This window comes from Gymnoscopelus braueri (assembly GCF_963280865.1).
Source record: "Gymnoscopelus braueri genome assembly, chromosome: 13".
Lineage (NCBI taxonomy): Eukaryota > Metazoa > Chordata > Actinopteri > Myctophiformes > Myctophidae > Gymnoscopelus > Gymnoscopelus braueri.
In genome coordinates this window covers 19,884,713-19,898,204 of record NC_137615.1, presented here as the reverse complement: position 1 = coordinate 19,898,204, position 13,492 = coordinate 19,884,713, and the positions used below count along the sequence as shown (strand labels likewise).

At 42.1% G+C, this 13,492-nt stretch overlaps 1 protein-coding gene across 3 annotated transcripts in view; it reads right to left on the bottom strand.

Moving 5' to 3' along the window:
• Nucleotides 1-12,692, bottom strand: part of axin1 (axin 1) — a 31,939-nt gene extending 19,247 nt beyond the window's left edge. For all 3 annotated transcript variants that reach the window (XM_080447742.1, XM_080447744.1, XM_080447743.1), the window contains exons 1-2: nt 12,552-12,692; nt 8,663-9,637 (exon numbers count right to left, since the gene is read on the bottom strand). In XM_080447742.1, the coding sequence (XP_080303868.1) occupies nt 8,663-9,558 (896 nt within the window). In that variant the 5' untranslated portion in view covers nt 9,559-9,637; nt 12,552-12,692. The remainder of the gene's footprint in view (nt 1-8,662; nt 9,638-12,551) is intronic.
• Between the last annotated feature and the right edge of the window lie 800 nt (nt 12,693-13,492).

The following is a 13,492-nucleotide window of genomic DNA, read 5'->3' as shown; positions in this document are numbered from 1 at the left end:
AGATCTACCCCCCCACCCCACATTTGAAATATTTATTTATGTCCACATAAACAGAAGTACAAGAATGTACACACACACACACACACACACACACACACACACACACACACACACACACACACACACACACACACACACACACACACACACACACACACACACACACACACACACACACACACACACACACACACACACACACACAGATAGGCCATATGCCATCACCTCATCTAAATCTTTTAAAAGTGATCTAAAAGACTATTTAATGTCCTCAGTTGTCTGTCCCAGACACGACTAATGTAAAATTTAGTTTAATAAAAGCCCAAAGAGTAATGCTGAAAGGCAATTTAAAAATGAAGTGTGACTTTCTGCAATTCCAACCAAATGCTTGATTGATGAAATAATCATTTAAAAATAGCCTCAAGTGTGCTGCGCTCACTAATTACATTTCATCATGTCCAGGGCCATTAAGGGAGTAGTACATTGATAAGTGAGGAGCAGTTATATGGGGTTTGGCAGCAGGAGAGAGAAATCCGTGTCTTAAATGCTGTCACATATAGCGCCCAAAATGGCAACAGGCAAACTCTTGATGAGAGGACTGAATTAAGTAACATGAAAGCCGTTGAAAGTCCCTATTAAATAGTCTGAAAATTGAAAGCAAAGACCTAAAAGCTAGTTGTCCCTGATACCTGCTTTTCTGGGAGGGAAGGAAAGGAATTGCTGCATCTTAAAGTCAAGGTTTGTCTGACTGTTGTGTAAAAAGTAGGTCAACTTCTTGGGATAGAATAACTCAACTAAACTCACTGCACCATGGCAATGGTCTTGTTGAACAGTGTCTTTGCGGGAAAAAATAATATTAAGAGAAAAGCACCAAAATACTTGAGCTACTTTTAGATGCAAAATCTTTACCCCTTTGCCAAACTCAAAATAATTTAACATCTTCCAAGTTCCAACACACACAACAACTTATTTGGTGAACTAAATTACAGAATAATTTGTGCATGCACTTTGAGAGAGGGATTCTTTTTTTACACAGGCAGCAAAAGACAGCACCATGACAGCATCATGCAACAACAGTTGTCAGGAATGATTTATAGCAGCTGGAGTGTTTTTTTATTTTTTGGTTATCAAATCACACACTCTGACTATCGGATATAACACCTGTGTGGTATATTAACCATACCATGGCTATGAAGTCTATTGTCTTTAAACACATCTATGGCCCTGTCCATACGTACACGGGTGTTTAAAAAAATAAAAATTGCCTTTTCTATGTGGTTTGGGGGTTTCATCCACATGTTTTGGCCCTGGAAAACTCCATCCACAGCGAAGATTATAAAAATTGCGTTTTTTTGCATTGATGTGTGAACAAGGAAAACAGGTTATTTTTTGTAGTATGTGCCGCAGTTCTTTGCTTGATGTCATCTCCTTTCGCTGTTAAACCCATTGTTTACATCTTGATTCCATAATAGCGGCGGTGGACAAAACAGCACTGATTAATACTGTAACAGGACTGTTAACATGTTTATATACATAAATGCACAGGTACTGAGGAACAGACGGCACCGGTTTTATTCTGGTAGTTGCCGTAACAAGGCTAGGTAAAGAAGGAGAGAGAGAACGTTACAGGTACTGATGGGCAAACTGGAGCCGTGATGGAATGCATTGGAATGCCTGGTGGAGTCGACCAGTGTATGAAACATTATGAATGATTGCAAACTTTGTCAAACTAGAGGATTGGGCTGCTTGACATCAGGGCCATTCTTGTCACAGTCAGCATGACACAAGCCATATTTAGGTATAGCTGCAGTGGGAACTCTATATATGATTATGCCTGAGTCATAGTGAACTCTATATATGGTTATGTCTGAGTCATATTGACAGGGGCCCCCAAGGGCCGCAGTGGTCCACAGACTGACCAACCAGCCGCATTAGGCAATGTGCACAATTGTATCATTTTATTGAGACATCTAAAAAGCTGCCTGTCATCATGAGACTGTAGTTGTTGACAGGCTGTCAATAGACGGTCTCATGAAGAAGCTGTTTTAATGTAGACAGAGATTTGTTCATAAACATGCTTGTGTACATGAGAATATTTTTTTAAACTAAGAGGAAAAACTCTGTTTTTACGTGTGGACATATTATATCTCTCCAATGTGGCTAAAAAACTAAACCAAAACAGAACAAAAATGTTAGCCTACTGTAGATTGTGGTGAAATAAATCAGAACATTAAGTCAGGGTACTAGATCTTAAGATAAGGTTATGTTGAAGGTGCCTATAACTAGTACTAAGCTGGGAGATACAGCCTTCAGTGCGTATGCGCCATAGTACTGTATGTATAACAAATGTCAGATGTCCTTGCTTCTTTTGGCATTTTAAAACGATTTTTAGCTGACAGACCTTATACTGGAAGAAGGCATATGCACATGCTTGGTGTAATATTTGGTTTTAATATTTTTGTGTACCTTGTTGTCTGTGTCATGTCTGTAAAATCTTTTTTGTAAATGTCCTTTTGTACACAGGGCGCCATTGAAAAAGAGACCCTGCCTCAATGGATTTCACCACTATTTTACAAGCCTTGCGCTCCACAAAGTCAGCCAACTTCAACTTTATCATCATCATCATAATTTTCAAATGATATCAGGTCAGTCTATCCTGTACATCCATTGTCCCATGAATGACAGGATGAGAATGAGCACTTGGCTTGCGGCGAAGTGAAACCTAGAATGTCATATGTTGCATCAGTTGGATTTTACCGCCCTAGGACTGCTTCAGAGAAAAGCAGGAGAAAGCACTTATATTGGTCAATCCAAATATACAGCATATAACGCTTAGTGTTCATTTATATTTGCTCTCAGAAACAAAGTCAACATGCGTGTTTATTTGCAAATAGCAATTTCTTATAGTGTCTAAAAAACAATGTTGTCTATCTATTATGCACCATACATTCTTTCCAGTGAATGGCTTGCTTCTGGTGTTTGAGACCCCCACACGCACGCACGCAGTCACACACACAGACACACACTTTCCTGCGTATCTGCATTTTGTGCAAATATGCAGCACAGTCAATGAAACAATACATCACAAAATACATTTACCACGAGTACAATCGCCTCTGCCACATATTTGCCCACATACTCCCTTATGTACAATTGCACTTTCCGAAAGGGCCACTGCCCCCTCCTTGCAAGGCTAAACATCTAACCAGAGAGCTCTACCCCCTCTCCTAAATTGCAATAAAGCATTGCAACGGTTCAAATGCACTCTCTGAGCAGCTTTTACTGAACCAAAATCATTGAAAATTCAATAAAAAAACTGTACCAATAGTCCTATTGAACACTTTTATGGAAATTGGCAGGGAAGTTCATCAGTTCACATAATTTGGTGGTGTCATGTGTTTTTGACATGGCAAGAAAAAAAAGAAATGCCTTCCATTTATAGTACATTTATATTTATAAATGTATTTTCTGTTTATAGATAAGTTATTACATTCAATTACTTAACACGATTACCCTTGACTCTGGAAACATGCTTATTCGTCCAACAGTGGATTTTCTTTCACTTTTCTCTATTTTTTGCTCCTTTTATAACCAAACAGGTTATAGACTAGTACTTTGTTTTTTATTTTCTGATGATTCAACAAATTGATCGTATTGCCTTGTGATACAGATACCATGCGTTTTAATAAATCTTACACAATGTTTGTTTTTGTTCCTCGACGGACTCGAAACATTAAAGTAATACTAGGTAACGTTTTCAACAAAACTAAAGTTAAATTGTATATCTTTTGTCAGTGGCAAAAGTTTCACAACACCCACTCCATGAATTTCACCCCCGGAAGCCTTTTATTTATATATTTTCTATTGAACGGTGAAGGGGGGGACTTTCCCGGGAAAATGACGTTCCTGGCCAACGTCATGACGTTCCTGGGGCCAACGTCATGACGTCGTGGCCGACGTCCCCAGGAACTACCGCAACGGTTTCCTGTTTGGCCAGGAACTACCGCGGTAATAGCAAAAAGGAACCTCACGCTGATGTTAAGAGAATGTAGGATTGGAAGATCGAAAAAGAACAGAAAAAGAAAGCACAGCTCATGGTAACTAATGCTCCACTGGCTAAGAGAAACGATCCGTAGATAGTATAAAACAATTAAAAGATCGCTTTTTGAAACGCTTCCGGCTTCCGGTGAAAACGAATGGAATTCTGGGTAATCGAGGATTACGGAAATTGTATGCAGTGACGGTAGTGACCAGCAGAGGTTGCTAAAAATCGTTATTTGGGATTCTGCATTGTACAACTTTAAGTGTTTCCAAACCGCTGAATTGGTTGTACCTTTCTTGTTGACCAAAGGCTCTCTTTCCGTCATCTTGGACTAGACATGGACTAGACATGCCACTAACTGAAAGAGAGTTTGGGCTATCAGGGAGGGGTGACAAAGTGCACCGTTGTGAAGGAAAGGTGTGTTCTGGATTTATGACACAAAACACAACGAAAGCATCATTGTGAAACTGAATGCCACACAATAATAATTTCATTTCGAACGTTTAAAATTATGTTTAGGGCTTTTTTGAGAAGCCTTAACCCATTCAATCCGCATCTGTGTCACTTTAGATTTATTTTGCTATTCAAAAATAGCAGATATATAAGCTCATAGCACGGCACAGAGTGCTGCGCTATGAGCTTGTAAATCTGCTATTCTTTTAAAGAAATCGTGAAAATGTGTGCAAATCTTTGAATATATATATATGTTACAGTATGATTGGAGAACCAGTACGATTGAAGAAAGCGCGCTCGTTTTTACCACCCATCCAGCACTAGAGGGAGCCACAAGCCAGGCTTGTGCACAAACATATATGGCCACACACACACACACACACACACACACACACAGTCACACACACTCTCACACACACACACACACACACACACACACACACACACACACACACACACACACACGCACGCGCTCATGCTTTTTTTGGTTTATTGAAAGCAGGACTGTTTAGATACTTTTATTGTGTTCTGGCTTTTGTTTTACTTTCTCCCTGACACACACACACACACACACACACACACACACACACACACACACACACACACACACACACACACACACACACACACACACACACACACACACACACACACACACACACACACACACACACACACACACACACACACAGTGATCCATGAAAAGAACTATTCTGTCCCTATCGGTTTACAACTCAAACGGCGCTGAGTCGACTAGTAGAGCATCGGCCGGTCAGCGCGGGCACTCGCGCTCCAGGGCGCGCTTCCTCGGCCTCAAGCTCCACTAAGTCGGCGCGCCTCCGTCATGGACAAGCGTGTGCGTGTGAACGCGTGTTCAGCGTTCCCCTCATAGATATTATGGTTCCCCTAGCGTAGCTTCCTGGTTGCTATGTGGGGGGAACAACAAAAGACAGGTCCGCGTCGGCGCATCAAAGCCCCGCCTCTCCGCGTTCTCCTTCTCCTCCTCGGAGGAGGAGGAGAAGGAGAGGACGGGACGGTTTATTACGCGAGGAGGAGGAGGAGGCTCCTCTTCCTCGCGAGCCTCGCGTAATAAACCCCCGCCTCGCAGCGCCGCGTCCTCCTTCTCCTCCTCGCGAGCCTCGCTAATAAACCCTGTCTCGAAAAGCCCCGCCTCGCCCCGAAGGAGCCCCGTGCCTAAAAACGAGCGCTCTGTCTTCAATCGTACTGGTTCTCCAAACGTACTGTGACATATATATATATAAATGTTTTACTCAAATCTTTGCTTCTGGGGGTCCCTGGAACAAAATATTTTGAGGTGGGTGTGGTCCGCGGACAAATACATATCATTTATAGTTGTCATGTTCCAGACCCCCAGTCTGTAACATGAAAAAAGGTTGGGAACCACTGATATTATAGCAACATTTAGAAGACATTTGTAGAATCCTCAGAAGCAAAGACTTAGAGTTAAAATGTTCGCTTTATAAAACATATACATTCAAAGAGTTGCACAAAGGATTTGCACAAAAAAATAGCAGATCTACAAGCTCGTAGTGCGGCACTCGGTGCCGCGCTGTGAGCTTGTAGATCTGCTATTTTTGAATAGCCCAAAGTATAAAATAATGGTCATAGCTAAATAGTCTAAAATGACACAGTATGCGATCCCGGATTGAATGGTTTAAGTCAATAGAGTCTGATATCTGTGGCAATAAACAACATCCCCATCACTGCAGTGGTCTCCTTGGCCCTACCTGAATCAGCAGAATAAGGTAGCCCTGAGGGCTGCCGAGTCCTTTTCATACGCTTTCATATTCCTGCCCACTTGTTTTCACCTATTTGTACTGAATGACACACTGGGGGGGGATGTTGACGAAAAAGTCAAAGTCACATTTATATACCCTATCTTTGTTGAACAGACATCACACTACAACAGTTTTATTCATGACTTATTGGCCATCACACTCATAATCTATAGGTCAACTATGAGTGCTCATGTCGAGAATGAAGAAGGTTAAAAGCATTTCTGCCTCTGGCTTTCCTTGCTACTACCGTTTTACCCAGTCAATCCGGGAACGCATCTGTGTCATTTTAAGATTTCTTTGGATATTCTAAAATAGCAGATATACAAGCTCATAGTGTGGCACGGAGTGAAGTTTTTGTGCAAATCTTTGAATATATGTATTTTTAAAGCGAACATTTGCAACTCAAATCTTTGCTTCTGGGGGGTCCCTGGAACAAAACATTTTGAGATGGTGGGGTCCACGGCCAAATACATATCTAAAAAATGTTTTCTAAATCCTAACAGTATGTTGCTATATCAGTGGTGCTCCAACTTTTCCATGTCAAGTACCCCCTGAAATGATATGTATTTGGCCGCGGACCCCCATCTCAAAATATGTTGTTCCAGGGACCCCGAGAAGCACAGATCGGAGTTAAAAATGTTCGCTTTAAAACATATAAATATATTCAAAGATTTGCACAAATTGCCCACGTTTTTTTTTTTTTAAATAGCAGATCTACAAGCTCATAGCGTGGCACTTGAGCTTGTATATCTGCTATTTTTTAATAGCCAAATAAATCTTAAAATGACACAGATGGGTTACCGGTCTTAATGGATTAACCATTATTTAGCTCTGGTGCAGCTGCTAGCTTGTTCTGCATGCTGCAGTGAAATGAGTTGAGTTGTCTTTCTCAGAGTAGAAAGGGGCTGTCTGGTTTGCTTTCTTTCAATGTTGCCTTGTGAGTAATAATCGCAGCCATGTCAATTTTGGAATTGGAAACGTGACTGACTTAACATATTCAAAATGCATAATGCTACCCTTCTGCTGAAGCAACTCCCTCACACCCTGGTGATGGCTCCTGCTTAAACATAGGTCTCAGTCAAGATGATCTAATAACTTTTTAACTTTTGAAACACCAGAACTGTAAGTGCCTTGGACTTTTCCCCTTAGTACACAGTTGAAATAGCTTGTTTGCACTGAGCTACGGATGCTCTAGTACAGGGGGTCCGGGACCCCTAGGGGGTCCTCAGAGTTACTACAGGGGGTCCGCCAAATCTTTGTGTGACCCTAGCATCCCTTTTCTGAGGAGAACTTTAGCCAAAAAATAGCAGATCTACAAGCTCACAACGCCTCGCAGCGCTATTTCTGGCAAAGAATTCTAAGTGTAGAGGGAAAAAAGAGCAGCAAAAGTTGATCTGAAACACAGTTTTATACAAAATAGAGGGGGTCCCTGCTTCATCTCTCTCTCCTTGGCCTGAAAACGTTGAAGGCCCCTGCTCTAGTAAATGGTCCAATACAAATACATACAATATTCTGCACAAATGCATTGCTCACGCTCACAGCTGAGGTAGATATCGCTTCCAGTAAACAAGCACCATCAGTAAAAACCGTTCACTGCATTTTTCTTTTTGTCAGTTTGAACAGCATACACTTCACTCTATCAAGCACAACACACACAACCCATACACACAAATGCACAGTAGCAATCCAACAGAAGACTACCAGTGGTATAAAAAGAAAAAGGAGTTTCCAGAAATGGATGAATTAATTGCTTTAATAGATTAACCAGTTTTGAAAATATAGGTGTGCTTCATGCTAATTGTTCATAAAATGTCAAGGGAGATCATTAATGTTGTATAGTTTTTATCTCTTCTTATGATTAAAAGAAAAGTTTACTAAAATGTATGGTCTGCATTTATAGGCGGTGCGTATTATCTTCCATAGTACCATTAAATCAAGGCAAGACTGTCTTCCACCTTTCTCATTTATAAAGAAAATCATCTCCAAAATGTTGGTCACCCACGGAAAGATATGCGTATAGTAGTATGCATACACATGCAATACACAGAGCCCTCTGCCTCTACCTTCTAAAAGCAAGCGAAGGAGTTCCTGTAACCTCTGACACTTTCTCACAGATACACAGCCACAGATACTTAGGAGTTTCCTCCTGTGTTGCTTAAAAGCTGTCCGTGGTGCTACATCCAGGCTCTTTTCATCTCAAACTTCAGGCAGCACTCATACAGAGAGGTAGGAAAGGTGTGTGCGTGTGTGCGTGTGTGCGCGCGCGTGCGTGTGTGCGTGTGTGTTCATATCTAATTCAGCACTTGAAGAGAGTAGCTGGGTAGTTAGAGGCTGAAGTGAATGCTTTTAGATGGCCGGGAGGATTTACCTGTACTCTGGAGTGTCCGGGAATCTCTTCGTATTGGCAACGCGCAGTGGCGTCGTCTCCATTAGTAACTTCTGTGTGAGCCTGTTGCTAGGCGTCGGATCGCACTCGGGCAGTTCCTCCAGCTCTTGGTCGCACTTCCACTCCTCATCCTCATTTAATGTCGGTAGATACCCCGACAGAACCTTTCCATTCCCAGAAACAGAACTCTGATCACTGTACAACTTAGGGCTCTCTCCGCCTGTCCTGGTGTATTCCAAATATATGTCAGACTTGAGAAATAAAGGGTAGGTGTTCTCCTCCATCATAGTCTGAATCTCAGTCTGAGCCTGGTCAAACATGGCCGGATCAATGTGTAGCTTCATCACACAGTCTTTAATGAAGCACTTTGTGGGTGGCTTGATCTGTCTGGAGACAATTCCATTGTTGTCCAAGATGTATTTCTTATAAATAGCTTTTGCCAGTTTCAACTTCTTCTCCTCATGGCCCTCATTGGCCTCGAGTTTGCGGAAGCCGCTGCATGCAAACCAGAAGTCTAACATGTCTGCACACTCCTCTTGCTTGAGGAACGTCCTAAACAGATGGATGCCATCCTGATCATCCAGAAGTGAGTGCAGAGATTCTGCCCACTTCAAGTAGGGTGGCGTAGGGGAAGCACTACCCTCTGGCTCATAGCCCAGGTCCAAGTCAGGCCGCCTGGGCGTAGCAACAGAGGCCTCACATTTGAGGCTCTCGTTCTTTGAGGAATAGACGCCGTTGCCGTACTGGCGCCCATCGCTGCACACCAACACACCTTCTTCCCCGGGGACTGGGGGTCTGGGGGCATCCTCAGTAAAGCTGCCTCCCAGGTCCACTAGGTAGCCCCCTTTGTCGCTTACGCTCATAGTCACAGCGTCCATACGCCACGTCCCCGTGGAGCCCACACCGCACAACAATTAGATCCAGACCTCTACTTATGCCACTGCGAAAAAATGTCTCCTGCAAGGGGGAAAAATACATAATGAGATGCAGCTTCGTTAAGTCATCCAAATGCAGCCCAACTCTTAGCTTGTTTTCAATGTACCTACATACAGGGTTACGATAATATTGTCATAAACCATGTTAAAAGTGTAGTAATACTACCTGATATTGTGAATTAACTGGTTACTACAAGACAGCAGTAACACATGAGACTTTGTAAATGTAAGCTACACAATTCTGGAGACCTAACAAGCAGCAAGCTGCTAGAAAATGCATCCCAGGAGCAACATTCACCTGCATCACAATACATCTGATGTGTAATTAATGTGTAATTAGGCTGAACCTTATTATGCTAGCTTTGGTCCAAATAAATTACACATACAAGCGTATCATAACATCCCCCCCCCATTAATCCATGTCACACAGCAGTGATAAAGTTATATTAGTCTAGATCAATAAAATCAGTCATCCTTCACCTCCTGTTAGCTGTCTGACATGGTCAATATTGCACCTACTGTAGTCCCCATTGTGTATTGGCATTGGGCTCTCTCACTGAATTAAGGCAAAAGAGTGACCTTTAACCCCAACTCCACACTGAACATATGAAAACTTCCTTTGGTGAGCAAATACCTATGAGGCACACATTTGACAGGTGCATTGCGATTGGTGCCGGGTAATTAATCACACCTGTCAATTGTGTGCCCCTTGTGCTCACCAAAGGAGGTTTTCATATGTTCAGTTCAGTCCTGCAATCATTTCAGGCCCGTCGGGTACTTTCAAATGGATATGAAACTAGATGACAATAGCTGACCCCAAGTCGCAGCAATTGATTATTGGGTGAGTACACTACACACGCAGTGCTACAACTTTTAATACCGCTGCGATAACTCACCGACACAGGAGGGCATAGTTGTGATCTATGGCTGTGTATAGGCTACAGCATACATGAAATGTATGAAATATCACAGCCATTCTAGGGCGGTCTACAAGCTCATGATGAGATCCCTGTCAGACATTTAAAAATAAATAAATACAAAAAGTAGGTACAATATATGACATACTTGTATGCGAAATAAATTCTGGTTTATCGCATGTTTTGAAGGACAATTATGTTCTTGTCATATGACAGAATTGGCATTTTTTGCTTTATTGTAGCAAAAAAGTGAGGGAAAAGGCGTGGTGACCTTCAAATTCAATAAAGCTTCGGTCCTCGACCCAACTCTGAACTAGGGCGATTGTAATCATTGATGCTGTTGCTAACTATTACACTATTGGGACCCCTACATCAATCACTCTGCTAACAACAACAATGTATAATTTGGGGGTTAAAATTGTGGCCTATTGTTAATCATTATTTTTTTCCTTTACATTTTGGAATTATTCGCAACTGTGCGCCAATGTTGAAATAATTTCAAGTTTAAAGTCACTTCCTATTTAGGCCACGCCCACTTACGCTATTGTCCAATACAGGTACACATTTCTTAACTAAATTAAACCCATTATTAATACCGCTACCTTTGCCCAACCATAACGCACGCAACGGACACATACATACATGCCACCGTATTTCACAGTTGAGAGTTCTGAGAATCTGTTTGCCCTTGAATTGGACCGTTTTGATCCCCTCCCTTCTCCCCATTTCCAGACCCCCCCCCCCTCCTGCAGCAGTCAAAATGCTATGGGATAATCCCTCTGGTTGAGATAGCACTAGCTTACACTGCATGGATTTCCTATTAATTCAACATTCTTTGCACGGCTAACATGTAGTAACTGCACTGACCAGCACGAATATGGGAAACCCTGGCCGAAATCACTAACCAAATTGCAGCCTTGGGGCTGGAAGTATAACTGAAAATGACACTATAAACTGCATGGGGACCACAGCGATCCATGAACAGCATGCCCTCGGACTGTATCTAATGCTGTATCTATTGTTTATTGTACATGATTAATGGTTGCGTTTCGCTTGGCGACCTGTGTATGACTGTGTGAGTACTAGGCTGTAAGTACAGCCGTAGTGTCTCCTTTGAAGTGAGCCTCACATCACATTCATGTCTTGGCCTCTCCAGCGGTGTTGCCAGGTTTAGCGAGAGAAACAAGCAACCGGGTCTATGAAAACAAGGCCAAAAGAAGCGACTAGGCTACATGACTGAGCCCTTTGAAAATAGCCAATCTACAAGCTCACTAAAGCTTGTAGATCTACTATTTTTTTTAAAAGACCTTGAAGAAGATGTGAAAAAAATGGAATATTTTAGAAACATTTTAACACAAGTCTTGTATGGAGGTCCCTGGCACAACATATTTTCAGATGGGGGATCTGCGGACAAATGCATATTAATTTGGGGGTCCACTGGTTTAAACAACATTACAACACAGCAAGCCCAAAATAAGCAACTACACATTAGAAACAAGCCCAAAAAAACCGCAACCACCAATATTTACAAGCACCCTTACAGACAAATAAGCCCAAACTAGCTTATAATAAGCGGACATGGCAACACTGTCTCCAGAATGAGCAGCACAGCGGCGGTACGGTACGGGTGGGGGAGGGGAGCCAGAAACAAACTCCGTACGTACACACACACACACACACACACACACACACACACACACACACACACACACACACACACACAGCCAGGCCCTTCAGCAGCCGACCGACAAGTGCACAACTTTGAAACACTATTCCCTAATCGTTTCCCTATTATCCGCGCGTATACGGCCGTTGAACTAAATGAACAACTTAACACCACACACATATTCCCCTCCGTTACGATACAAGGCGCAGGGAGGGAGAAAGATCACACTCCGATTTCAGATTTGACTTACATACATACAGCAAAAAAACGATGGCACATATCTCCTCCGACTACCGCAATCCCAATCCCTGAGCTCTCTGGGAAGGGGGGAAAAAAAGTGATCTATACTTCACCTGTGAAAATCTTCTCGCCGCTTTCGGGTGCATCGGGAATACGAACCGACACGGGTCACTATGAATGGTGTCATAGATGCGATTTGCACAGAGTTTAAAAATAACAAAGAAAACACTGGTCCGCTCTCCACCTTTCCATGGCTGTCTCTCACTGTCTGTGTTGTAGCAGAGGCTACAGAGCGGACGATGCACAACAGCGCCTCGCGTGTTCACAACACACATTGCCCCACAGTCTTTGAAAGAAGGAAAGGAAGGAAAATATCCGAATACCAAAAACGCTCGCCCCAAAACACGGTCGCCCCCCGGGGCAAATCCGGCGGCCTCGGAACGGTCCCCACCTGGTATTCCTATTAAAGGACAACTTTAGTTTTTTACAACCAAGGTTTATATTTTAGCTTGTAATTAAAGTAAATAAAAGATGAGTGTTATTTTTTTTTTCATTTACTGCTTTCTATAGTTTTGGCAATTTTCGCGATATTTTTTACAGTGGGCGGGGGCATTCTGTCCGGTTGCTAAATATGCCTTTTTTACACAATAAAAAAGGTCCTGTGGTCTTTGATGGCCAGATGTGAGTTATTGGGGGCTAGAAGAGCTACTGTAAATAATAATAAAGAAAACACCGGGTTATTGTGTAAAAGAATACATATTTAGCCACTGGACAGAATGCCCCCGCCCACTGCAAAAAAGATCGAGAAAATTGCTAAAACTATAGAAAGCAGTAAAAAAAAATGTTTTAACACTCTTACTTTATTTTCTTTAATTACAATCTAAAACATAAACCTTGGTTGTAAAAAACTAAAGTTGTCCTTTAAACGTAACCTCAGTAAACTATGCCTAAAAAACCTAACCTTATTCCTAAACGTAACCTCAGTAAAATGGTGCCAAAACCTAACCATATTCCTAAACATAAGCTCATTAAAACTTTGCCTAACCCTAACTTA